The sequence below is a fragment of the Terrapene carolina genome, unplaced genomic scaffold, assembly GCF_002925995.2.
Source record: "Terrapene carolina triunguis isolate 2854851 unplaced genomic scaffold, T_m_triunguis-2.0 Scaffold42, whole genome shotgun sequence".
Lineage (NCBI taxonomy): Eukaryota > Metazoa > Chordata > Testudines > Emydidae > Terrapene > Terrapene triunguis.
In genome coordinates this window covers 55,754,542-55,781,872 of record NW_020664393.1, presented here as the reverse complement: position 1 = coordinate 55,781,872, position 27,331 = coordinate 55,754,542, and the positions used below count along the sequence as shown (strand labels likewise).

At 41.1% G+C, this 27,331-nt stretch overlaps 1 protein-coding gene across 2 annotated transcripts in view; it reads right to left on the bottom strand.

Moving 5' to 3' along the window:
* ASAP2 (ArfGAP with SH3 domain, ankyrin repeat and PH domain 2) overlaps positions 1 to 27,331 on the bottom strand; it is a 173,997-nt gene that overhangs the window by 132,482 nt on the left and 14,184 nt on the right. For both annotated transcript variants that reach the window (XM_026655319.2, XM_026655323.2), the window contains exon 2: positions 8,982 to 9,054. In XM_026655319.2, the coding sequence (XP_026511104.1) occupies positions 8,982 to 9,054 (73 nt within the window). The remainder of the gene's footprint in view (positions 1 to 8,981; positions 9,055 to 27,331) is intronic.

Below are 27,331 nucleotides of genomic sequence, written 5' to 3'. Positions count from 1 at the left end.
TTTCCCTGAGGCAGATGCAGAGAAATCGGGCGAGGAGGCTACGGCACCGCCGTGAGAGCCTGAAGTCGGAGAGTGGCACAGAGCTGTCAGAAACCACGAGCCCCAGCGCCCAGGACATCACGGTGGCAATGGGGCATGTGGATTTTGTTGAACGGCGATTCTGGGCCCGGGAAACAAGCACGGACTGGTGGGACCGTATAGTGCTTCAGGTCTGGGATGAATCCCAGTGGCTGCGAAACTTTCGCATGCGGAAGGGGACTTTCCTCGAACTTTGTGAGTTGCTGTCCCCTGCCCTGAAGCGCAAGGACACCCGCATGCGAGCAGCCCTCACTGTCCAGAAGCGAGTGGCCATAGCCCTCTGGAAGCTTGCAACGCCGGACAGCTACCGGTCAGTCGCGAACCACTTTGGTGTGGGCAAATCTACCGTGGGGGTTGTTGTCATGCAAGTAGCCAAGGCAATCGTGAAGGTACTGCTCCCAAAGGTAGTGACCCTGGGAAACGCGCAGGTCATCATAGATGGCTTTGCCGCGATGGGATTCCCAAACTGCGGAGGGGCTATCGATGGGACTCACATCCCTATCCTGGGACCGGACCACCAGGCCAGCCAGTACATCAATAGAAAGGGCTACTTTTCAATGGTGCTGCAAGCACTGGTGGACCATCGGGGACGGTTTACAAACATCTACGTCGGATGGCCGGGCAAGGTTCATGACGCTCGTGTGTTCAGGAACTCTGGTCTGTTTAGACGGCTGCAGGAAGGTATTTACTTCCCAGACCACAAAATAACTCTTGGGGATGTGGAGATGCCTACAGTCATCCTCGGGGACCCAGCCTACCCGCTAATGCCCTGGCTCATGAAGCCCTATACTGGCGCCCTGGACACAGAAAAAGAACTGTTCAACTACCGTCTCAGCAAGTGCAGAATGGTGGTGGAGTGTGCTTTTGGCCGTCTCAAAGGGAGATGGAGAAGCTTACTCACTCGCTGTGATCTCAGTGAAACCAATATCCCCATCGTTATTGCAGCTTGCTGTGTGCTCCACAATCTATGTGAGAGCAAGGGGGAGACCTTTATGGCGGGGTGGGAGCTAGAGGCAAATAGCCTGGCTGCTGATTACGTCCAGCCAGACAGCCGGGCCATTAGAAGATCCCAGCGGGACGCCCTGTGCATCCGGGAGGCTTTGAAAGCTAGGTTCCTGAGTGAGCAGGGCAACCAGTGAGTTTTCAGTTTGTGGACAGAGAAGCTGAACCTGCCCCCGTTTCTTTACCCAGTTCATTTTGACTATCCTCTCCAGTTACATACCCCCTTCACCCCCTTCCCCTTCCCAAAAAATAAAATCATTTCGATTTTGTTAATGAACAGCGTTGTCTGTATTGCTGTTTTCGCGGGAATATTTTAAACCGGGGACGCAGACTGTGGCGGGGGGCGGGTTCAGTGTTCTGATGCAAATGATGCTTCTAAACTCCCGGAATGACAGGCTCCGCACTGGTGGACTGGTTATTTCAATGGAGAACATGAAAAACACCTCCCAGACTGACCAGGGTAACCAGTGACTGCACTGTGTATGTGTCCTGATGCTGGACCTGACACCGCCTCTGTACCCTGCTAAAGGTCACTGTCCTGCCCAATTACCAAGCCCCTTGCCCCCCTCCAGACAGACTCTCCCTCAAAAGAACCTGACTGAAACAGTAATGGAGAGAAACAAACATTTTATTGCGAACCAGACATGAAACGTGGGGTGTGAAACTTGGACGGGGGCTTCTGTGAGGTGGGTGGGAAAGGACTTATGAAATTTTGGGGAATGTCAGCCTTCTAGTGCTAGAGCAGTCTGCAGGGGTTGACTGAAAGTTTTAACGGCCCTTGCCGCCCCTCCTTCTTTGGAGTTTGGGTGAGGGTGGTGTGGGACTTGGTGGCGGGTGAGGGCGGTTACAGATAGACTGCAGCGGGGCTCTGTCCTCCTGCCTCCGGTCTTGCAGAACATCCACAAGGCGCCGGAGCGTGTCCGTTTGCTCCCTCATTAGTCCAAGCAGCTTTTCAGTAGCCTGTTGGTCCTCCTGACGCCACCTCTCCTCCCGTTCCATGACTGCTCGGTGCATTTGTGACAAGTTCTCCCTCCACTGTGTCTGCTGGGCTGCCTGGGCTCGGGAGCAGTCCATTAGTTCTGAGAACATGTCTTCACGCGTCTTCTTCTTCCTCCGCCTAATCTGCGCTAGCCTCTGGGAGTGTGCTGAGAGGCTGGGTTGGGAGACAGTCGCAGATGTGTCTGTGTGAATTGTGAAAAGGGAGTGAATTCCTGAGACAGATAAATGAAATTGTATACAAAGAACCTAGTCTTTCTCTGTGAACAAGACCATGCACTGCACCTCTCACATGCGCACTCAGGACAAGGTCGAATTTTCGGCCGTCGCCTTCAGTGCCTGTGGACTTGCGGAGGTCTTGGACTGTTCAGAGAACTGTGGCTGGAGACCTGAACTTCTGGAGCGGGCAATAATGGTAAGCCGCAGACTTGTGGCTGCTTAAAACTCCAGCAGTAGCACTGGCCTCCTTTCACATTGAAAGCAATGCCAGTCTCTGCTGCCAGCAATCAGGACAGCATCAACTCTGCCCCTGTCCCACCCCCTCGCGGCTGTCCCAGGGAAAGATCCCTGTATGCTGCCCCTCTCCCTCCACCGCGTGGCTGTAAAGCAGTCCCAATACTAACATTCCCCTCCCTAATTCAAAGCAGGGCGTCATGAGCGACATCACCCTCCTGAGGATCCCGGACACCCAGAGAGAACGCATGCTGCGGGAAAGCATGCAGAAACCGGGGCCGTATGCCGCCATGCTATGTCGGGCCATGATCCCGGAGTACTTGATTGTGGCGTGGAGGGGGCATGTCTGCTACCACGGAGGGCCCACTAAGATCGCCCTACCCCGGAACCTGATCAACAGGCTTGAGCTCTACCTCCACGAGACCTACGAGGAGTTCTCCTACGAGGATTTCTCGTCGATCCCCGGCCACATTGACCGGATTTTCGCGTAGGTGCACTGGGACTATGGAGTGGAGCGTCTTGGGCCTGGGAATCATGCAGTAACGGACATTGTGAAAATTTTTTAAAACACTTGGGACTAAATTGAGAAGAGCCCAAGCCAGAGAAATCATGAAAACCCATTTGTTACCTTTGTAAATATTCCTGTTTTGTACCTGATTATTTTTTTACTAGTTTACAGAACTTTTATAAATGTACATTGTTAATAGTATAAATATTACCGTTCTGTTTTAAATAAATGTTTACATGTTTACAGCACTTACTGCTTGATCCTTCCCCTGATTCTGTGTCCGGGGTAAGGGATGGGGACGGTTGGTACGGGATCTCGGTAAGGGTGATGAAGAGCTCCTGGCTGTCGGGGAAATCAGCGGTGCCAGCGCTGTCGACTGCCTCGTCCTCCTCATCTCCTTCTTCATCTTCCCCGTCCGCTGTCATGTCCGACGAGGAACCGGCCGCGGACATGATCCCATCCTCGGAGTCCACGGTCAGGGGTGGGGTAGTGGTGGCGGCCGCTCCCAGGATGGAATGCAGTGCCTCGTAGAAACGGGATGTGTGGGGCTGGGATCCGGAGCGTCCGTTAGCCTCTTTTGTTTTTTGGTAGCCTTGTCTCAGCTCCTTGATTTTCACGCGGCACTGCGTTGCATCCCGGCTGTAGCCTCTCTCTGCCATGGCTTTGGAGATCTTCTCGTAGATCTTAGCATTCCTTCTTTTGGAGCGCAGCTCTGAAAGCACGGACTCATCGCCCCACACTGCGATGAGATCCAAGACTTCCCGATCAGTCCATGCTGGGGCCCTCTTTCTATTAGATTGCACGGCCATCTCTGCTGGAGAGCTCTGCATAGTTGCCACTGCTGCTGAGCTCCCCTCGATGTCCAAAGAGGAACTGAGATTCAAACTGCCCAGACAGGAAAATGAAAATGAATTCAAATTTTCCCGGGGGTGTGGCTGGTCAGAGCATCCGAGCTCGGACTGCTGTCCAGAGCGTCAACAGAGTGGTGCACTGTGGGATAGCTCCCGGAGCTATTACCGTCGATTTCCATCCACACCTAGCCTAATTCGATATGGCCATGTCGAATTTAGCGCTAATCCTCTCGTTGGGGAGGATTACAGAAATCGATTTAAAGAGAGCTTTATGTCGAACTAAATGGCTTCCTGGTGTGGACGGGTGCAGGGTTAATTCGATATAACGGCGCTAAAGTCGACATAAAAGCCTAGTGTAGACCAGGCCCTAGTTTGGGAATATTTTAATGAAGTTCCTCTACCTGTGGGTAAGACAGGCATGCGTGCAAAATGCGAACAGTGCAACAAAGAAATGCAAGGCGTGGTTGCCCAAATGAAACAACTGAAGTGTTCCTTCTCAGGAGGAAGCTGCGTTGAAGATGATGAAAGGAACATGTCTGAACATGCAGGATCTTCAGGATGGTAAACTTTTTTATTTCATACTTCTTTCGTAAGGACTGCCTGTCTTCCTTCTGGACTATTCTTGAATTCTCATGTTTGAGCAAAAAATATAGTTGTTACTCTATGGTACTATCATTTTAGATGCAGTTGTGATAAAAAATAAATAGCTGAAATAGGCAGATCTTCCTTTTACAATTTTACCTTTAAAGTAGTACAGAGTGTCAGTGAATGCAATGAGTAATACTAAATGAGCAGTATGGTAATAATAATTAAATAACTGCATTGATTATTTTGTTTAGGAGAATCCATCCTCAACATCCAGGATTCTGAAGACTATCCACCTTCAAGCTCACCATCATTTTCTATAGTTTCAGAGTTATCTGCCAATGATAGTGTTTCAGTCACATCATGTATGTCACATAGCCACAGTATATCACCTGTAGCAAAAAGAAAAAAAATCTCCATCATCCAGAAACAACCATACATAAGTTTGTGACAAGAACTAGCAGATTACAAAAAGAGGTAATTGATGAAAAAATTGCCTGGTTTGTTTATGCAACAAACTCTCCTTTCTGTATGATTGAGAACCCACACTTCATTAACATGGTTCAGTCATTAAGACCAGGATACAGTCCACCCAACAGAGCAGACGTTGCAGGCAAACTGCTGGATAAAGTGTATGAAAAAGAAACTGAGCAGTGTGCAAAAGGTCTAGAAGGTAAAATTGTTAACTTGAGCCTTGATGGGTGGAGCAATGTCCACAATGATCCCGTTGTATGTGCTTGTGTGACAACAGAAGAAGGGAATGTCTTCCTTACAGAAACAATTGATACATCAGGAAATGCACACACAGCAGAATACTTACAAGAAGTAGCAGTAAAAGCTATAACAAACTGAAAAAAAATTCAAATGTCTAGTACGCAGCTTGGTCACAGACAATGCTGCAAACGTATCCAAGATGAGAAGAAATTATTTACAAGAGAGTGAAGAGAGTCCCCAAGCTAATAACATACAGTTGCAGTGCTCATTTGATGCACCTCCTAGCCTAAGACTTCAGTGGTCCAGAAATAAAGGCTAATGTTGTTGAAATTGCAAAATACTTCCGTAACAACCACTTTGCAGCAGCTGCTCTGAAAAAAGTGGGAGGAACCAAGCTAACTCTCCCACAAGACGTGCGATAGAACTCAGTAGTGGACTGTTTTGAGCACTGTATCAAGAACTGGCCTAATCTGATGACAGTTTGTGAACAAAATCGTGAAAAAATAGATGGCACTGTCACAGCCAAAGTTCTCAACATTGGGCTTAAGAGAAATGCTGAACACATGCTGAGTACCCTGAAGCTTATTTCTGTAGCCTTGAACAAAATGCAGGGAAATTGCTGTTTTATTGCGGACAGTGTTGAAATTTGGAAGGAACTGAGTGAGATCTTAAAAAGAGAAATATGCAATGACAGTGTTAAATTACAAGCGTTAAAAAAAACGAATGGGACAAGCACTATCTCCAGGTCATTTTCTTGCAAATATTCTCAATACTCGGTACCAGGGTCAAACCTTAACTGCTGAAGAAGAGGAGTTGGCTATGACATGGACATCCAGCAAGCATCCCTCCATAATGCCAACTATAATAAACTTCAGAGCTAAGGGTGAACCATTCAAGAAATATATGTTTTCTGATGATGTTTTAAAGAAAGTCACACCAGTGAACTGGTAGAAGTTACTTAAGCACTTGGATTCGGAGACTGTTGAAGTTTCACTTTTAACAGCAGTAGCTTCTTTTGCCGGTATAGAAAGAATATTTTCTTCCTTTGGACTAATTCATTCCAAATTGAGAAATTGTTTGGAACCTGAAAAAGCAAGAAAGCTTGTTTTTCTTTTCCAGATTATGAACAAACAGGAAAACGAAGGTGAAGACGACTCAGTTAGCTGCAGAAGCCAATATTTTAAGTTTCTCATGTTGACCTGGCTGACATAGTCGATTTAATTTTTGGTTTCTTTAAATAAATATATATATATATTTCATTTAACTATTTTAGTTAAAAACAATTTTAACAAAAACAAAGCTGATTTTAAAAATCTTGGATGTTTAAATTCAAAAATTCATGCTTGTTCTGTTAAAATATTATATGTTTGCTGTTGAAGAAAAAAATCCAGAATACATAACGTTGTTGTTTTATTTAAATAAAACAATTTAAATGTCTGTCTGGTGATGTTCTCCTATTACAGCATGGCAAGAAAATCCTTCAAATATTAATGATTAACCCTGTTGAATTGGAGATAGTTCACCTCCCAATGACTTCATAAATATCTGTTTCAATTACCTTTGGTAAATGAAATAACCAATCATTCATTTTCTGATATAGCTGTAAAACTAATCTGAAAAGTTTTCAAAATAAATCCCTTTAAAAATGTATAGTGTGTACCTTCTAAAAAATAAAACCTACATCTATCTCTGAGTTGTGAAGAATATGTATTAAGGTTATAATAACCAACAAGAATGTGCTTTTATGTTGAAATCCATGATTATATCAAGTCTTCCTGACTAGTGACTTAAATCAATTTGATTTAAATCATGGCTTAAATCAATTTGATTTAAATCAAATCCACCCTGTCATAAACATTACTGCTTTTACAACGCTGGCTGAGAGTCACTGCAGATGCTAAGGGTTGGGGTGCATTGCTCACTTTCTTTGGGTGTACAAGTCTCTTTCAGGTGGACTCGTTGGAGAGCTCATGGTGCGAGGTAGGGGTGCTGAAGGCTCTGAGGCTGAGGCCAAGAAAGCGGTGAAGCCAAGTGGCTTATTCTAGTGTGCCAGACCCCTCAAGGTATCGCTTTTTCACTAAAGGGGTACTCCCAGGGACTGTTCCAGAACACTGGAGCTGTGGATCCATGACAGATGCATCTTAATTTTAGTAGGGCTTTTGACACAGTTCCACATGACATTTAGATGAGCAAACTAGGGAAACATGGTCTAGATGAAGTTACTATAAGGTGGGTACAAAACTGATTTAAACAAAAAAAAAAACCAACCCACACACTCGAAGAGTAGTTATCAATAGTTCGCTGTCAAACGGGGAAGGCATATCTAGTGGGGTCACACAGGGGTCTGTCCTGGACTGGTACTATTCAACATTTTCATTAATGACTTGAATAACACAGTGGAGAGTATGCTTATTGGATGACATTAAGCTAGCCGGGGTCACAAGCGCTTTGGAGGATGGACTAGAATTCAAAAGGACCTTGACAAACTGGAGAATTGGTTTGAAATCAACAAGACTTAAAAAATTCAATAAAGACAAGTGCAAATTACTACACTTAGGAAGAAGAAAAACAAATGCACAATTATAAAATGGGGACTAACTGGCTAGGCAGTAATACTGCAGAAAAGGAACTGGGGGTTATAGTGGAGCACAAATTGAATAGGAGCCAACAGTGGGATGCAGTTGCAAAAAAAGTCTAATATTCTGCAGCATATTAACGGAAGTGTTGTAAGTAAGACACATCAAGTACTGTCCCGCTCTACTCAGCACTGCTGAGGCCTGAGCAGGTGTACTGTGTCCAGTTCTGGGCATCACATTTTAGGAAAGATGTGGAAAAATTGGAGGGAGTCCTGAAGAGAGCAATAAAAAGGATAAAAGACTTAGAAAACCTGACCTATAAGGAAGGTTAAGAAAAACTGTGCATGTTTAGTCATGAGAAATGAAGACTGAGGGGATGGGGGGGCCTGTTAACAGTCTTCAAATATGTTAAGGGCTGCTATAAAGAGGGTGGTGATAATTGTTTTCCATGTCCTCTAAAGGCAAGACAAGAAGTACTAATGGCCTTAATCTGGAGCAAGGAAGATTTAGGTTACATATTAGGTAAAATATTCTTTTACTACCAGGATTGGTAAGTACTGAAATAGATTACCAGGGAGGTTTTGGAATCCCCGGTTTTGGAGGTTTTTAGAAAAAGGTTAGACTAACACTTGGTACTGCCTTAGCACGAGGTCCGGACTTGAGGTCCCTTCCAGCCCTATGTTTCTATGGTTATATTATAAAGCTTATTAATTCCTTTTGTTATGACTGGCCACCCACCAAAAAACAGAAAATTCTCATAATCTGTCAAGGAAGATAAAAATACAAGTAAATATTTGTGCGTGCATTTTTTAAATAAATATATTCATATATCAAATTATTTTTATGAAAAAGTATATACAATGCACACACAAATATTTCTTTGTATTTTTATCTTCCTTGACAGGTGAAAAGATTTTTGTTTCATAGGTCACCAGCAATAGAAGACTGTAGTTCATTGGCTTTGTTCTCATTCTGCAGTTCACATCAATTAGAGCTAAGGAGGGGGGGAAAAAAATCCAAAACATTAAATAATCTAGTTCTCTCACTGCCAGGGCAGGATCACTGTCTAGAATATATTTGTTAGTGCGCCTCACTTCAACACTGCTTGTATTAGAAGTTCCCAATTCAGTAAACAGATCATCAGTGTTTAAGTCTTCTTGCTTCAAATGCAAAGCAGTTTTCAGAGAAACTGACCATACAGAATTATAATGTACTTACCCAGCCCAGATACATTTATAGCTTTCACTGATTTCTTCATTTTATAAAGAACTGTTCGGTCAACGTCGAGAGCCTAAAAACGAAAAATATGAATAAATATTAAATGCAAATTACAAAACAGCCCTTGGCTGAGTTATATATTGGGGAAAATGTTAATGTCCTACTCATTATCATCTTGTCCAACTCTATTTTGTAATGATTAAATAAAAACATTTTTTTTAAATCCATCAGCACCCTCTGTTTTGCTGCTCCTTGCCACAAAGACTTTCCTTCCTTCCCTTTTCCGTTGGTGATCAACATCACAGTTAAGCCAGTTTTCATCTAGTATTACTATAAGTTTAATATTCCAAAAGAACTGAAAATGTTCACACAGCAAAGCTATTCTTCCTATGTTAAATCATTATTAAAGATGATGGAAACATTTTCAATACACCCTATACTTCGATGATGATGAAGAACCCAAACAATATAACTTCTCTAGCAACAAGATTAAAAATGACAATTAATTTTGGTTTTCCAAGATAATTTAGTTAATTAATTGCACTTCTGACCACAGGAACTTTCTGACTGCTGAGCTGAACAAAAGAAATAGCAGATATTTCAACAATACAATTACTTGGTCTTTCACTGTTTATTACTATACAAGGCTTTCACCATGACAACATAAAATTCACATTAAAATCATATTCACAATTCTCCAATACACATAACAAATGTCTTTCAAAGGAAGAAACGAAGGCAGCAAACCTACTGCCTGCAAAACTGAAGGTGAAATATAGTGAAAAAGTAAAGCCTGCAGTTTTTCTGGGATACAGAAGCAGAACTTGTGCTCATGAAAACGAAGCAAAACATATTGAAAGTGCAGAGACTTGGGGTCTGGTTTTCAGAACTGGATAAGTACCCACAGATATCACTGAAGAATACTATTACAAACCACTGGTTTTATTATATATACACACTCTTAAACCAAGATCAGGCTACCATGAGATTTTCTACAAAAATATTGTGCCAAATTCATCCTGGCTTAAAGTTAATTGACTAATGAAACTGCACCAATGAATCTGACCCACTGCTTACAGTAATCCTACTGTTAATCATTTTTATTTAATTTATAAATCAAACAACCCAGACCAGTCAGTCTCTGAGGTCATTTCTAATTATTTAAAAATACTGAGTATAGGAATAAAAATTAACAGTGATGTTCAAAAGGGAAGTCTTATGTGGGACTAGGGTGACCAGATGTCCCGATTTTATAGGAACAGTCCCGATATTTGGGACTGTATCTTATATAGGTGCCTATTACCCCTAACCCTGTCCCAATTTTTCACACTTGCTGTCTGGTCACCCCATGTGGGACTCATTCAGCTCATGAAGTCAGGAAAAGTCTTTGAAGCATGCTTTGAAGGTCAACAAACTTAGATTTTGACCAAACACTAGTCAAAGTGAAATCTTAACACCAACCACACTGCTTGCTTAGTGCACACTCATTAGTCATAATGAGTATATGCCCATTCTGCAGGTTCTATACATCTAGGTATTTGTATCATTCTCCTTACAGTGGTAGATAAACACTGAGGTTACGGACTGCCTATCTCCACATGCCTAGAGAACTTCAGTGAGTGAAACAAGTTAAAAACATTCTGAGAAGACATTGTATTGGTTGACGTGGCTCTGCTACCACTCTCTTGGATAATCCAGTCCATATCTACGCAGCAGAATGAAAAATATGAATGCAGCCTGGATTCAGTATCCCATTTTCATTCCTCGCCATCAAAAAATAAATAGTTGGAGTATGGAATTGAAAGGATTTATGGCATAACATATACAGCACATCAGTGGTGCTGTATGTTTATGTTTATCATATACACTTGAAATAAAAATACTGTTTTTAACAAGATGCATGCCAAACTGTCATGATAACATATACATGTTGTGTTTTGTTCTTTGAGGTATATGTACAATGTTTAGATTATGCTGAAACCCTGCTGGTTATGTATGACTACAGACTGATTAATAGTGACTGCAAAAAAACAAAAAACAAAAAACAAACACTATGCACATCAAACACAGCAATTCAGTCACCTTTACAATACTTTCCTTACTATTTTTGGTCTTTTTGTTTAACTACTACCCCTAGGCCTGATTCACCACTACTTTACTCCAGTGATTTCAGAGGAATTATTCTAATGTAAAACTGGAACAACATGTTGATGAATCAGGCCCTTTATCATTTTAAATGGGAGCTTGTATTTATCTTTTCTTGTGTTAAGAATATTAGCTCTCTTTCTTCATTTAGTATGGTTCTTCCTATACTCTCTTCCTCCTATCTGCACAGTTTTCAGCACATGCTAATCATTTTATAGAAAGCTCCAGCTTTTTTGTACATTTCAACTTCAATTCTGTATTTCTATTTTTAAAAATATGCACATGCTACATCTACACACATACATACATGCACCAACATGCTCTCAATTTTCCTTTCATTCAATTTCTCTCTTTGGACTCCTCTAACACTGTGTCAGAAGCAATGAAACTTAAAATGGCTTCTGATGTTACATCCTCTGGCATTCATGTTCACTAATTTAAAATGCTAAATCAATTCTTTGAACTGGAAGAAAGGTAGCTACATAGTTTTTATGACAGGGTCCTTTTATCCTCATAACTGATGTGACTTGTTTTGAATCATGTACTAAAATTTCACTATTGCAAGGTTGTTTATTTTACAATCTATTTATTTTAGCATAAATCTTCTAGGCTGGCCAAATAAATTATTTTCTTGCTCCCCGCCAGCTTCTGTAAATGAGCACTTCTACTTGCCTCTTGCTAGAAATAACTGCAGTAAACAGAACTCTGATTTTCTAAAAATCAGTAAATATACGGCATATTAATTTACAACAAATATTGCCAGTTCTACAGCAATACAACTGCTGCACTAATCACAGAAACTCCAGATTAAAAAGAGACCTTCTTGTCCATCCTCCTGCCAGTGCAGAAGATTTCCGTATACTTAAGAAATAAAGTCTTGAGCCCAATCTAGTTTTATATGATGAAGAATGGAGTTTCCACTACTAATAATGGGAGGCTACTTCCCAAGGTAATTTATTTTTATTTCTGAACCTATTTGATGCTTCTTTAGTACATCTAGAGATCAGTGTTTTGAGAAACTTGCTGTCTATCAGCATGTTTATTTCAGCACGTGGTCATTCTGGTTTTATTTCTGTTCTTTTGAAATTCAACTTTTCCCATACTTAAATACTGAATTGAAGCAACAACGTACAAAAAATAAACTAGGGAATTAATTATGTTCACACATATCAATTTGCCTGATCAAGGTGCTTTACTAATTTCAGTTAAGGGGACATCAATCTTTTAAAAAAAAAAAAAAAAAAATTACACTTCTGTGTGAAAATTGTTTTATTTACTATTGGTATAAGAAACATCTAAGGGTATGTCTACACTACCTGCCGGATCAGCGGGCAGCAATCAATCCCCGAACGCTCTCCCATCGACTCCTGTACTTCACCGAGGCGAGAGTAAGTAGATCTAAGTACGTCGACTTCAGCTACGTTATTCACGTAGCTGAAGTTGCATAACTTAGATCAATCCCCCCCAGTGTAGACCAGGGCTAAGATTCAAGTTCCTGTAGCTGAAGGAGATTGGAAATTTTTTCCAGTTTGTTTACTTTGTGCATTTGACAGTTCTCTGTCTACTGAAGCTTTAATATTTCTTACTGCATGTTCAATTGGTCAGTTTCCCCCTTTGTTTGTGTGGGTCCTTCACACAGCAAAAGGAGACAAAAGCCATTTAAAAAAAGAAAATATGATTGTAAAGCCACACACAACTGGTATGAGGGAGGTTTAGTATGTGAAACTATTTTTACTCTTTTTTAAACTGACTAGAATTCAAGTTGGCTATTGTTAATTAGCCACACCTAAAGGCAATAGTTCCAAGAGCAATCATAGATCAGACACACTGCAAATATATTTTAGGACATAAATTTAACAGGGTATTCAGAAAGATAAGGTGTTACATATGTGCAAGGGGTGCCATAGGAACAATACATTGAGAATTTTAAACTGACAACTTACGAAACTCAAAACTGTAACATTTCACTGATGTAGCTTATGTGCTCTGAATATAAAACACAATCGATTCGGATTACTGTCACCAGCTTTAACAAGTTCAGCTTTACTGAATATGATTTAACAAAAGGAATTTCACCAATGAGTATATTGGAGAGAAAGTAACAAAAGAGGATTTTCTTTTTGTTAACCTAACTTATTTCAAAAAGTACAGCCCTGTAAAAGTAGTTGGAGTCACTAAGAGACCACTGACTAGTGGGTATCCCTTTTATCCTCACATTGGCAAACTAAATGGACTTGGTTCCATAAGCCAATTTCCACTGTTAACCACTGCAATGCTTTCCGACGCTGAACAATAAGATGCACCATACTGTTTATCTTCCCACAGAGAAATCAGTCCCGGTTTTACTGATGCTGGCTGCAATGTTGCTCCACATCTGTTTTATAGATCATGGACTATTAGGGCATTTACTCATAAAAAAGCCTGTATGGGTCTATTTCCTATTGTGTAGAAGGATTCAGAGCTGTTGGGAAACACAACACTCACAAATGGATTGATGCTTCACAACTAAAGAATCTTGAAACTACCAACAAACTATATTTCTAGCGATCCTAAGGAAGCAATGGCAATTTAGCAATTCAAGTCTAAGTCACATGAACTGGAATCCTCAAGCTGGGATCCCACTTGTGCAGTATATAAGAAAGTATCTATTTCAAATATATTAATAGATTCACAGATTCCAAAGCCACAGGGGGCCATTGTGATCATCTAGTTTGACCTCCTGAATAACACAGGCCCCAAAAATAATTCCTATACAATATTTTTTTTTTTAAAAAAAAGCATCAAATCTTGATTTAATAAATGTCATGGATGGAGAATTCACCATGACTCTAGGTTAATTATTCCAGTTGTTAATTACTCTCATCGTTAGGGATTTATGCCTTATTTCCAGACCAAATTTGTTTAGCTTCAATTTCCAGTCACTGGGTTATGTTATATCTTTCTCTGCAAGATTGAAGGGCCCATTATTAAATATTTGTTTCCCCATATAGATACTTTAGACTAATCCAGTCATCCCCTAACCTTCTCTTTGTTAAACTAAATAGACTGAGTTCCATGAGTCTATCACTATAAGGCAGTGGTTTGCCAAACTGGGGTTCGTGAACTCCTGGGGGTTCACGAAATGTTACAGGGGGTTCTTGGGGAAAAAAATTCCCTAATGGCGGACAGAGCTGTCCCTAGGGACCCTGGGCAGCGTGGGACAAGCAGCCCAGAGCCCCTGGACTTCCAAGAACTAAGCAGATCAAAGCAAGCATATCTATCACACTGAGGAGATTTAAACTTCAAGAACCCTTATAAGAAATGGAAAGGGAGGTGGATATTTTTTGCTGTTTTTAAAATTAAATAGGCAGCTAGTATTGTTTTTAAAATTATTATGAAGAACAAGTTTAAGCTTTGTTGTAGCGTGTGTTGTTTGCCTGAACTGCTCAAGACCTGAATGCTTGTGTAAGAGTTGGCTTCTTAGATACCTTCATGCTGTTTCACATCTGATACTTCTTGATGAAACATAGGAGCCTTGTCTTATAACAAGCTTCTTCAAAGTGATACAAACTACGAAAGTGAGATCTTGGAAGAGTGCTGCCATTTTCATAATGTAATAAAAATAGTGTAATGATAAATAATAATTAATAATAGTGTGTAATATGCATGTCATAAAACAAATTTTATATTTCCAAGATCACTGCTTTTATAATTTATACTCTGGTAAAAGAGAAAATCCCTGGAAATATTTATTTTTAGGAGGGGGTTCGCGAGACTTGACATTTTGGTGAAAGGGGTTCACAGGTTGTTAAAGTTTGGGAACCATTGCCATAAGGCATGCTTTCTAAACCTTTAATCATTCCCATGTTCTTCTCTGAACCCTCTCCAATTTATCAACATCCTGCTTGAATTGTGGACACCCGAACTGGACACAGTACTGCAGCAGCACTCGCACCAGTGTCAAATACAGAGGTAAAATAAACTCTCTACTCCACTCAAGGATTCCCCTATTTATACATCCCAGGTCACATTAGCTCTTTTGGCCACAGCGTCATGTTCAGCTGATTATCCACCACGACCTCCAAATCTTTTTCAAAGTCACTGCTTTCCAGGACAGCATCCCCTTATCCTTAAGCATGGCCAACATTTTTTGTTCCTAGATGTATACGTTTGCATTTAGCTGTATTAAAAACACATATTGTTAGCATGCATCCATCTTACCAAGCATTCAAGATCGCTCTGAATCAATCACCTGTCTTCTTCATTGTTTACCAGTTTGTGTGTTATCTACAAAGTTTATCAGTGATGATTTCATGTTTCCTTCCAGGTCATCCATAAAGATGTTAAATAGCATAGAGCCAAGAACTGTGGGGCCCCACTTGAAACACACCTGCTCAATGATTCCCTGTTTACAATTACAATTTGAGACCTAGCCAGTTTTTAATCCATTTAATGTGTCATGTTAATTTTATGTTGTTCTAGTTTTTTAAAATAAAATATAGTGCAGTACCAAGTCAAATGTCCTACAGAAAATTAAGTATTTTATCAACAAAACTTGTAATCTCATTAAAAAGTATTAAGTTAGCTTAACAGGATCTGTTTTCCATAAACCCATGCTGATTTCCATTACATTGCCCTCTAATTCTTCATTAATTAAGTCCCATATCAGCTCCTCCATTATCTTACCTGGGATCAGTGTCAGACTGACAGGCCTATATTTACCCAGGTTAGCCCATTTACCCGGTTTTTAAAACTGGCACAACATTAGCTTTCTTCCAGTCTTCTGGAACTTCCCAGTGCTCCAAGACGTATTGAAAAATCAGTATTACCAGTCAAGCAAGCCTCTCAACCAGCTCTTTTAAAACTCTTGGAGGCAAGTTATCTGGACCCTCTGATTTAAAGATATCTAACTTTAGTAGCTTCTGTTTAACATCCTGCAGAGGGACTAGTGGAATGGAAAGAGTTGTCACCACCAAATGATGAGATTATATCATCTGTTTTTTCCTCAAATACAGAACAGAAATATTTATTAAACACTACTGCCCCATTATTGATGATTTTACCATTTCCATCTAGCAATTGACCAATAACATTATCATGACTTCTTTCTTCCTACCATATTTTTAAAAATACCCATAAATAAAACGTATATCTACTCTAGGCCAATTACAGACACAGATCCAAACAGTTACATCTTAAAACAAATATTACTCCGATTCTAAATTTTAATAATTGCCAGAAAAATATCTGACCATTTTGATAACTGTAGATCCTTTACGTACTTGACAGGTTCCAAGACATTTGGGTAAGTAAGGAACAACATACTGTCTGCTGCATGTGGCTGAGCAAGAAAGAGGCAACCTTCCAGAAGGCAAATGGACACTGGCAAGGTATTAGGTGATCAGTGGGAAGAATGAGCAGAATTAAATCTCTATAATTAGGGCTGGTCTTGTTTATAAAAACGTCACTCAATAAAATAAATACTACTAAATAACAAAAGAGACTAAGTATTGAATATTCTTCAATACTCCTTCCAAGAAAACAAAATCTTCTTGCTCAATACCTCTATGAGATGTGAACTCAGTGCTGAATAGAAAATCTGTACACTTTTGTCTACCATTGCTACTATTTATTATCTGTATTATCGTAGCATGTAGTGGCCCTAATCATAAACCAGGACCCTATTGTGCTAGGCACTGTACAAACACAGAACAAAGATGTCCCTTTCCCCTAATGGCTTAAAATCTAAGTATAAGACAAGGCACAACAGATGGATACAGCCAGATGGGGGAGTACAAGTAAACCAGGCAACAGAAGCAGCTGTTAGGGAAAGGAATTTTGCCAACTATAGGCAAAACACAGACAACCCAAATTCTTTGCAATGTAGCAATGTTGCACCTACTAGAATTTCCACAGAACACATGATAATGGTACATAGAAAACCCCAGAGTGAAAGACTTGGCAATTACTATTTGTCCAAGGAGGAATGTACTTTTTTAGTATCGGGATAATAGGAAATCTACTTGGTAAAAGAGGCAGTCACCAACTTCTGGTGCGCACTGCCCCCGCCGCCCCCAGTGCTGGCTCCGCAGCTCCTATTGCTGGGAACCGCAGCCAATGGGAGCTGTGGGGGCAGCGCCTGCGGGCACAGGCAGCATGTACCACGCAGAACCGCTTGGCCATGCCTCCTTCTGAGGTAAGCACTCCAACCCCCTGCCCCAGGTCAGAACCCACTCCTGCACCCTAACTCCCTCCCAGATCCTGCACCCCCACCCACACCCCAACTCCCTGCCCCAGCCCTGAGCCCCCTCCTGCACCCAAACTCCCTCCCGGATCCCACACCCCAAGCCCCCTCCCATACCCCAAACCCTGCCCCAGCCCAGAGCACCTCCTGAACTCCAAACCCCTCATCCCCAGCCCCGAGCCTGCAGCCAGAGTCCTCACCCCCTCCCGTACCCAAAACCCTGCCCCAGCCCAGAGCCCCCTCCTGCACCCAGAATCCCTCATTCTGGCCCCAATCCGGAGCCCACACTCCCTCCCGCACTGCAACCCCCTGCCCCAGCCCAGTGAAAGGGAGAGAGGGGGAGAGCAAGCGACTGAGGGAGGGGGGCTGGAGTGAGTGAGGGGCGGGGCCTCAGAGAAGGGACAGGGCAGGGCAAGGGTGTTCGGTTTTGTGCAACTAGAAAGTTGGCAACCCTACTTCAAGCCTAAAACTGAATGTTCCCCATCAGCAATAGATCAGGGTTTACAAAACATATCCAATACCCACTAGACCAAGGCGGCCTACAAGCCAAGGTAAAAAATATCTATGATTATCTCCCATCCCCACACACACCTCAAGATCATGCTCCACAAAGTCACATCCCTTTAAAACAGCTGTGGACTTCATTTAGTTGAAATATATTGTCAATCAATTCTGTATTAAAATTCATTAAAAATGAAACTGATTACTATGAATAGTCAAAAATATAGCATATATTCAACAATTTTTATTGTTCTTTTAATAACAGTTGCTGACTTGTATTTGACAAGCTACAGGGCTGGTCAATTAGTACAATGTATTTATCAAATCAGTCTTCAAATAATGTTCAGATTGATCAAATAATTCACCCAGCAATTTTCAAAAAGCCTTATGTACTACATCTCTCTTGCTTTTGTTATATTTTCTTTCCCTTCCTACACTCTTTTACTACGCTCTCTTATCCATCAAAGAGTATGGGGTATATTTTCCTGTGTTACCTTCCCTGTCCGATTCCAGCATCCCCTTCTCTCTCTCCTGCCTTTTCTCCCCCCATACAGTGTTCTCTTCTTCCTCTTAGGTACAGGCTCCCCCTTCTACTCCCAAAATCTCCCCCAGCAGTTGCCCACTGACCAATTGCTGTGTACAAACAGGGATCAGCACCAAGGACAATGTTCTGCAGCCCTTACTCACTCATTCAAATAAAGACTTGTTTACATGGTAAAATTCACTGGCATAGCTATTGCAGAATAAGCTATTCTGCAATAGCTACTCTAGACTATGTACTTCATTAGGATAAATTATTCCAAAATAAAAATGATTTATTCCAGAGCAGAATGTCACCTAGGGAGCTATTCTGGAATAGGTATGATGGTCAATTTCCCTGTGTAAGCAAGGTTTAAGCCTCAGATCTGCATGTTTGAGACTCTCTCTCTCTACTGCCTCAGCTGCAGTCAGTAGAGAGAGAGAGACTGTGAAGCTTCATCCTGCTCATAATAAAAAGGGATGGAGCTGATGGCAGAGCTCTCTCTCCAAGGGCCCTTTCCTCACAAATTCTCTCTCCCAAAGGTATAAAATTGTCTGTGTTTGTTGACCTTGTGGGCAAAATGCAAAGGCAATCTATTTTTGTGGCCCCGGTCTATCTGGCAGAAGAAGAGTGTAGTTAGGGTTTAAAAGTTCTACTGGTCACATTAATGGTGACTACTTCACGCATGGTAGGAAGGGCTGTTCTGGAAAATGTGTTTTGTAACTCCTGTTATTTATGTTTTCAAAGATATATCAAGAACAAACAGAGCTTTGGAGGGACACCCTCTGGTCTAAACCAGGGGTTCCCAAACTTGGTTCGCAGCTTGTTCAGGGTAAGCCCCTGGCGGGCCACGAGACGCTTTGTCTACCAGAGCGTCCGCAGATACGGCCACTCGCAGCTCCCAGTGGCCGTGGTTTGCTGTTCCCGGCCAATGGGAGCTGCGGGAAGCGACCGGGCCACCACTTCCCGCAGCTCCCATTGGCCGGGAACGGTGAACCACGGCCACTGGGAGCTGCAAGCGGCTGTACCTGCAGATCCTCAGGTAAACAAACCGTCTCGTGGCCCGCCAGGGGCTTACCCTGAACAAGCCGCAAACCAAGTTTGGGAACCCCTGGTCTAAACTAAAATTCCTATTATCCTGGAATCTAAATAATTAAACAAATTTACTTACTAAGTATTCAATTATCTGCTCCTTGCACCACCCCCTCCCAAAAAACCACCACCTTAGGAAAATATAGCTGGTCATGAGATCACAAGGATCCCAAAAAGCATTCTCCCACAGTTTTTCAGCCCAATATCAACCCTTAGAAGCCTTATACCTAGGGTTAAATTGAAGCAATATAAAAGATGAACAATTCCACATGTACTATTTAGGACTCCACTGAGCTGCACATTTGGAAAGTTTCACATCCCTATTTTGATTATTTTCTACACATGTGAGACCACAGGAAGCAACAAAGCACCTGTGTAATTATTAACCTAAGTGTTGTTGCCATGTTAGTCCCAGGATATGAGTAGGGTGACCAGATGGCAAGAATAAAGTATCGGGACACATGGTTGGAGGGGAGGGTGTCACAGGCTTACAGCCCCCACTGGAGCCATGGGGGAGGGGGGCGCAGAGCCTGAGGAAGCTGCAGGTCAGGGACGCACAGCCCCAACAGCAGCCCCCGGCCACAGCCCTGCCGGGAGCGCACTGCCCCGGCTCCAGCCCCCACTGCAAGCCGTGGGTCAGTGGGGAACGCAAGGCCCCGGCTCCAGCCCCTCTGCAAGGGGTGGGGAGGCCTCAGGGCTGAGGCAGGGGGTTGGGACACGGGGGAGGGTTTAGGATGCTGATTCCGGGAGGGAGTTTTGGTGAGGGAGGGGATGCAGGCTGGCGCTTACCTCAGGCGGCTCCCCGGAAGTGGCGACATCTCCCTCTGGGTTCTAGGCAGAGGCGTGGCCAGGTGGCTCTGTGCACTGCCTCACCCACAGGCACTGCCCCACAACTCACATTGGCTGTGATTCCTAGCCAATGGGAGCTGCGAAGCAGGTGCTCATGGCGGGGGGAGCACACAGAGTCCCGTGGCCATTCCTGCACCTAGGACCCAGAGGGAGATGTTGCCACTTCCAGGGAGCTGCGCGGAGCTGGGTAGGGAGCCTGTCAGCCCCGTGCCAACCGGACACTGTCACCTGGCAATCATACAATATAAGGACAAATGGCATCCCGATCATACATCGATCGGGATGTGGGACAAAGAGTTAAATATCAGGACATCTGGTCACCCTAGATATGAGACACACAAAGTGTGTGAGATAATATCTTTTGTTATTTTACTGTACCAATTTCTGCTGGGGAAAGAGACAAGCTTTCAGGTCTCTGAAGGAGAGAGAGCTGTATGTAGTTTGAAAGCTTGTCTCTTTCCTCCAACAGAAGTTGGTTCAATAAAAGATATTACCTCACCCATATTTTCTCTCTCATTATTAATTTAAGACATTTTATTAAATTACAGTAAGTTGTAATTTTATTATTGCTTTTACTTTGTATTTATTTAACTACTTTAAAAAGATAAAGGGCAAAAGATGAGAATCGGTTTGAATACATGAAACTGCTGTTTGTTGCATTCATACCTCTCTCGCCTGCACGCACACACCCACACCTAGGCATAAGTACATTATTGGCTTTTCTTAACAAATTAATCACTAAGCACACACCCTTTAGAAAACCACTTGCATCAAGAAAGGCAAATCAAGAGCCAGCGGTTTAAAGGTTACAAAGTCTTAGTCATTCCATGCAAGTCACTACATGATGCTATTGTGTCCTGAATGGAAAAGTAATGCATACACATTACTTGTTAAACTTCCACCTTGCTCCCTTACAGAAAAAGGTGAAAATTCAACTGATATATTTATGTAAGATAAAATAATAAACCATTTTTGACAATTAAAACTTCTGAATAACTAAGAGAGAGACAAGATGAAGAAACTGCTCTGAAATGAGCGGCCTCAACTTTCTCCCAAACATGCCAACATATGTACATTACTCAGTTATCATACAGGCAGGATATAATCCATATTTTTCTCCTTCTTTCATAACTTCACCATCAAAATTACAGCAACCTACCTCAAGATATGAGATGAGCTGATTTTAAGTATGGTTGTCATCAGCAACATAATAATTCTGGTGCATCTTACATTGTATAGTCTTCAAAAGGAGTTTATTTTTCCATGAAGCATTTATATGCCAATGAAATAAAACAATACGTTTGTTACCTTATGTTTCATTAGTTACTAAATTGTGCTAACAAATGCCAGAGAATATCAACATCAAGGTATGTATATATTATATTTAATTATTGAAGAAAATAATGTTCATAAAAACAAAATCCTTATCAAGCACAGAAAGATAGTGACTGTATGAGACTTAGTTCACAGAACTGTGGCAATAAAAAAAGGCCTCAAATATTCAAGTAAAAATCATCATCATCATCATCATCATCATCATCATCTTGTCCACTCAGATTCTTTCCAGTCATCAATATGCAGCCTTTCCTCTTCACTGGCTTTCTGTTCACTTCTGGCTGCTGGGGATCACTTTTAAGCCAGTTCTATGAGACACCAACTCTCATCTTATATTTCAGCAGAGAAGTTAAGATTGGCTAACATGCTCTTGCTTTTACTTCTTAAAAGTGAATCCTGTGACTGATAGCAGGGCATTCTCAGTTCAGCGCTCCCTCTCTTTTTTTTTTTTTTTTAAGCATTTAGTCCCTTTGGCACCCCATCATAGCCCAAGCCAACCAACCTATATGGAATAACATAGGGTCCCATTTATTGTTTAGGATTTGACTGACTTTTGTTTTGGGAATTATTAGTTAGTGTTTATTTGTTTATATAGCACCCATGAAGTCAGTCACTTTGCAGACATTCACAGTCCTTGAAATACACTAGAGGACTCATACTCCTTTATCCTAATCTTTATATTCAAACAAACATTTTATTTTGAATAAGAATTAATTCAGTGGCACTGGAATCCATTTTTTAGTTACTCTCTACAAAAGACAAGCCACCAAAATGTCCTTGTTTCCGTCTGCTTTTGAGTCTGCCAGAGACAGTCTTGACAGACCATACACCATTTGTGTTTGTCCTATATTGCCTTGTTCTTTATTACATCTGTTGTGCTTCTTGAGGCCTGATGCAAAGCCCAAAGAAATCAACAGGAGTCTTTCCTTTGACTTCACTGGACTCTTGATCACACCATTTGGATCAAACACTGGTGTAACTGCACTGAAGTCAATGAAGACTTTACCCTACCATGGAAGAATCTCATTCCAGTAGGCATCTTTTAGAGAATGCCTGAAGTTTTTTGGGGGAAAAATAAGTTAATTATTTAAAACTGTCTATTTAAATATGATTTTATGATCAAGCTAATCGCAGTCTATGTACCAAACTGTTCTCTGTAATTTGGAATATATGTATGGGATTTAGACAGTAAAGCTGACTGGAGCTAATTCCTTTATCTTATTAAGTGTGGAAGAACAAAACATATGTCACTTGTGGAATAGTTAAACACCATCTGCATTGTGAGGGAGTTAGCTGTATTCAGCTCAACAAACACCACGAACATTTTTTACTGTAATACACTCAGTTCTCCAAAAGGGCACAGAGTGTAGGTTGTTATTTCTATTATTTGTAAACAAAAGTTGACCTATAAACAAAGGAAGTACGGTTACAAACTGATTTTACACAAATCAGCTCCTGATATTTGACCATATCTTCTCATGATTCAAATCAGCAGGACATAACATCAATATGACTAACCATATACGTCAATCAAATCAAGCTATCCTATGCAGCCACATGTTCCGATCGCTGTTACCGTCTAACTTTCTTCCCATTCCCTTCATTTCTTTGTTAAATCAACCTCACATCTGGGCTTAAAAGCAGATAGCAAGAGATGTGTTTTTACAGCCCCTAACAAAATTGGGTCTTGCGCCTCACTGAGGCCTCTGGGAGCTATTTTAACAGAAGTAAGTAATAGTAATCTGCACTAAGAGACATCTTCATCATGCACATATGACGCTACCACACTGAAGGGAGACAACAAAAAGAACAGAAATTCCTTCATCGTTGGATTTATGCGAACCATGGTATTTTTATCCTCCAGGCAAACAGGAGGCATTTCAGGAAGCGAGGAAAAGAGCAAAAAAAGGAGACATTCTGCCAAACAGAACACCTCTAACAAGTATTACTTTGAGAAAAGCTGAATCATCTGTCAGAAATTAGTATAAGCAGAGGTAAAGTAATTATTTAGATTTTTCCTTTCTTTTTAAAAGTACATCATCATCAGGTTAAACTGCTGGGATGGGGAGGTGGTGGTGGGCTAAGAAACAGATGTCCTTACTTATTTTACCAGTAATAGATGAGATTTTTACAACTGAAAAAACTAAAAACCTCATTTTCCACCCAATGACCTGTTTGTTTACTTTTTCAACTTCATTCATCTTACAAAATAAAATGAACCTGTCAGTTTCACTTGTTAGGTCTCATACTAGCTAAATAATGAATGTTTAAAAACAATTTTGGTCCAATGCTGTACAATTTACAACCTACTTCTATCATATATGGTAGTTACCAGACGGTATGCTATAGTTTTGATTCTATTCCACCCACCCACCCCCCGCCTCCATCATTAGTAAGACAGTGTTCCACTTCTGAAAAATTCTGAAATGGGCGTTCAATATTAATACAAACACTTTTAATCAAATAATTAAATCCTTACGTTACAGCATCGTAAATGGAAGATAAGCACTGTAGTCAGTATAAATTTAAGATTAGCTCAGTTTCTGGCAAATAAGTGTTTGATATATTTTAAGATCCTCAGCTTCCTCCCTTGGCTACTATACAGGAAGAGGAATCTTGTTAATTTCACTCCGCTGATGCTTGGCCAAGCTATGGCAGGTAGAAAAAGCACTGTAGCTCCCTGTGTACAAACCCAGGAAAGTAACACCACATTAATTCCCATTTGGAAGGGGGTGGGTTTTTTTTAAATGAAAGCATACAGAACATTTTTCATACATGGCCACTGATTTTGGGTGCCGAACTGGAGACTCCTTGCAGCATAGTATGTCTAGGTGGGCACCCAAAAACAGAAACAATCAAAATCAGAGGCCACCCCTGAAAATGTTGGCCTTAAATTCTTGTGGAATGAACAGCTTTAAATACAGTGGAATTAAAGGTTTAAGGCAACCATGCTCCCCCAGAAAGCTTCCCCCAGGCCATTACAGAACGGGCAAATGATTTTTTTAACCCCTGCAATTATTTGTATATTCTACAGCAACTCTGAAACCATGTTGTCCATCTGCCATCCACTTGAGGGATAATATATACTACTATTACAAAATCAAATCTGTTTTTCCTGCAGTGTGTCCTCAGGCAACTCACTTAGCCTCTCTGTGCCTCAGTTTCCTACCAATAAAAAAGGTAATAAACTACTTCCACACCTCACAGGAATGCTATGAGGATAAATACATTATAGATTGTGTGGTGCTCATATGATGCCCATCAGTACAGAATCTTAAGTACCTAAAATAGATACCTAAGATAGCTAGAAGGCACTGAACTACTTACACATTTAATATTAAAGCAATTGAGAATATAGATGAGGGAAGCATGTTGTCCACATTATGATATAATCAAGAACAATATGGTTAAACATTACAGTGACACAAGGAAAACAAAATGCAGCTTACAGAATATTTAACAATTTCATTGCTTCTTTGATTCTAAACCAGTCCCTTCAGCATTGCTAATATCAAGTCTACACAGAGCTCAAGGCATGGGAAAACTTCATTTTCAATTTTTATTGTTTTGTAACATAAACCTACAGTACTGTAAAAGAAAAACAAATTGATAAAATATATATTTCATATATGCATTGCAAAATTCTACACTGCACGCCTTGTAGCTGACAATGGAACAGGTTCTATGTAGCATGTGCTAAGGAAATTTCCACTCGTATGCCTTTGTTCAAAAGGTAATTCTGTTTGATTGCAAGGGCTTAAAATGATTAGCAAATGCATGTGTTTCCTAAATAGCCTCCCTTAAAATAGATCAGAAATTTCACTAGAACTGTATTTTGTCAGAAAGTCTTCACTACCAACGGACATGAATTTATAGCACCAGAGACCAAGCCATATGAAAGTTCACTTAGCTTCAGGACTTCCTTATTTCACTCTATGCCATCTGAATGTACAACAAAGCTTTCAGGAACATAAAATTGATTTCTTCAATTATAATCATGTCTGCTGCTTTGAGGTATTCAAATACACACTTAACACAATGCTAGACAGAATTATAGATTTCAGGCTGAAATTATACTGATAATCTGATCTTTACTCGGGTAAAAGAAGGGCCTATGAAGACTAGGTGGTTTTATATAAAATATTGCAATTCCACCCCTAGACAACACTGTGGCTTAAAAACAGAGTTTCAGCCTTCACTCTTAACTCCTGCCTTTTTTAAACTTAGATGCTACAATTGATAACATAACTGTGAAAGTTTACATGAAAATCCATAACAGCTAAGAAATAGATTTGTAAGATTTAGCCACATAGCACAAATATTCCATGGTAAACATTTTTGTGTAACTGAAAGAATCAATAAGTATGCACAGACACAGAATTTGAAAAATTTCCTCAGCACCTACTCACTTGAGGAGTGAGGGCCTCTCTAGACTACAAAATTAGGTTACCACATTAGGTCGACCTATAGTCACCTCAGTAATTAAATCGGCTGTTGGTTTCCACACTACCCTCCTGCAGCCGGTGGTGCACATCATCACCAGGAGTGCTTTCACTTACTAAAGTGGGGCACTGACAGCTGGAATGTGAGGCACTGACAGCCACACAAGGCTCATAGCCGGAGCCCACCCACCCCGGGACTGACATCAGAGCTGTGACCCCAGCAAGCAGCTCAATTTCACAGCAGGTAGACTACCAGAACTGAAATTGACATTCTGGTCAGTTTCACACTGCTATTATTTCACATTTCCTCTTTGGCTCTGGCTGTCAGCCAGCAGGAGGCTCACAGCTGGAGACTCCCACTCCCCACTCCAGATCTGTCAGCCCCATTTAGGGCTCGCAGCTGGCATCTCTGGGGCTGACAGCTGGAGCCAGAGACCAAATGTGAAATAATAGCAGCCGTGAAACTGACAAGAAAATGCTGGTGGGGGAGTAATACTATATGTGAAAGAAAACAGAGTCAAATGAAGTAAAAATCTTAAATGAACCAAACTGTACCATAGAATCTCTACGGATAGTAATTCCATGCTTAAATAATAAGAATATAGCAGTAGAGATATACTATCGACCACCCGACCAGGATGGTGATAGTGACTGTGAAATGCTCAGGGAGATGAAAGAGACTATAAAAATAAAAAACTCAATAATAATGGGGGATTTCAACTATCCCCATATGACTGGGTACATGTCACCGCAGGATGGGATGCAGAGATAAAGTTTCTTGACACGTTAAATGACCGCTTCTTGGAGCAGCTAGTCCTGAAACCCACGAGAGGCAATTTTTGATTTAGTCCAAAGAGGAGCACAGGATCAGCTCCAAGAGGAGACTATAGCTGGACTGCTTAGTAATAGTGACCATAATATAATTAAATTTAACATCCCTGTGGCGTGGAAAATATCACAGTAGCATTTAATTTCAGAAAAGGGAACTACACAAAAACGAGGAAGTTAATTAAACAGAAACTAAAAGGTACAGTGCAAAAAGTAAAATCCCTGCAAGCTGCATAGAAACTTTTTGAAGACATCATAATAGAGGCTCAACTTAAATGTATACCCCAAATTAAAAAACATAGTAAGAGAACCAAAAAAGTGCCACCGTCGCTAAACAACAAAGTAAAAAAAACAGTGAGAGGCAAAAAGGCATCCTTTAAAAAGTGGAAGTTAAATCCTAGTGAAGAAAATAGAA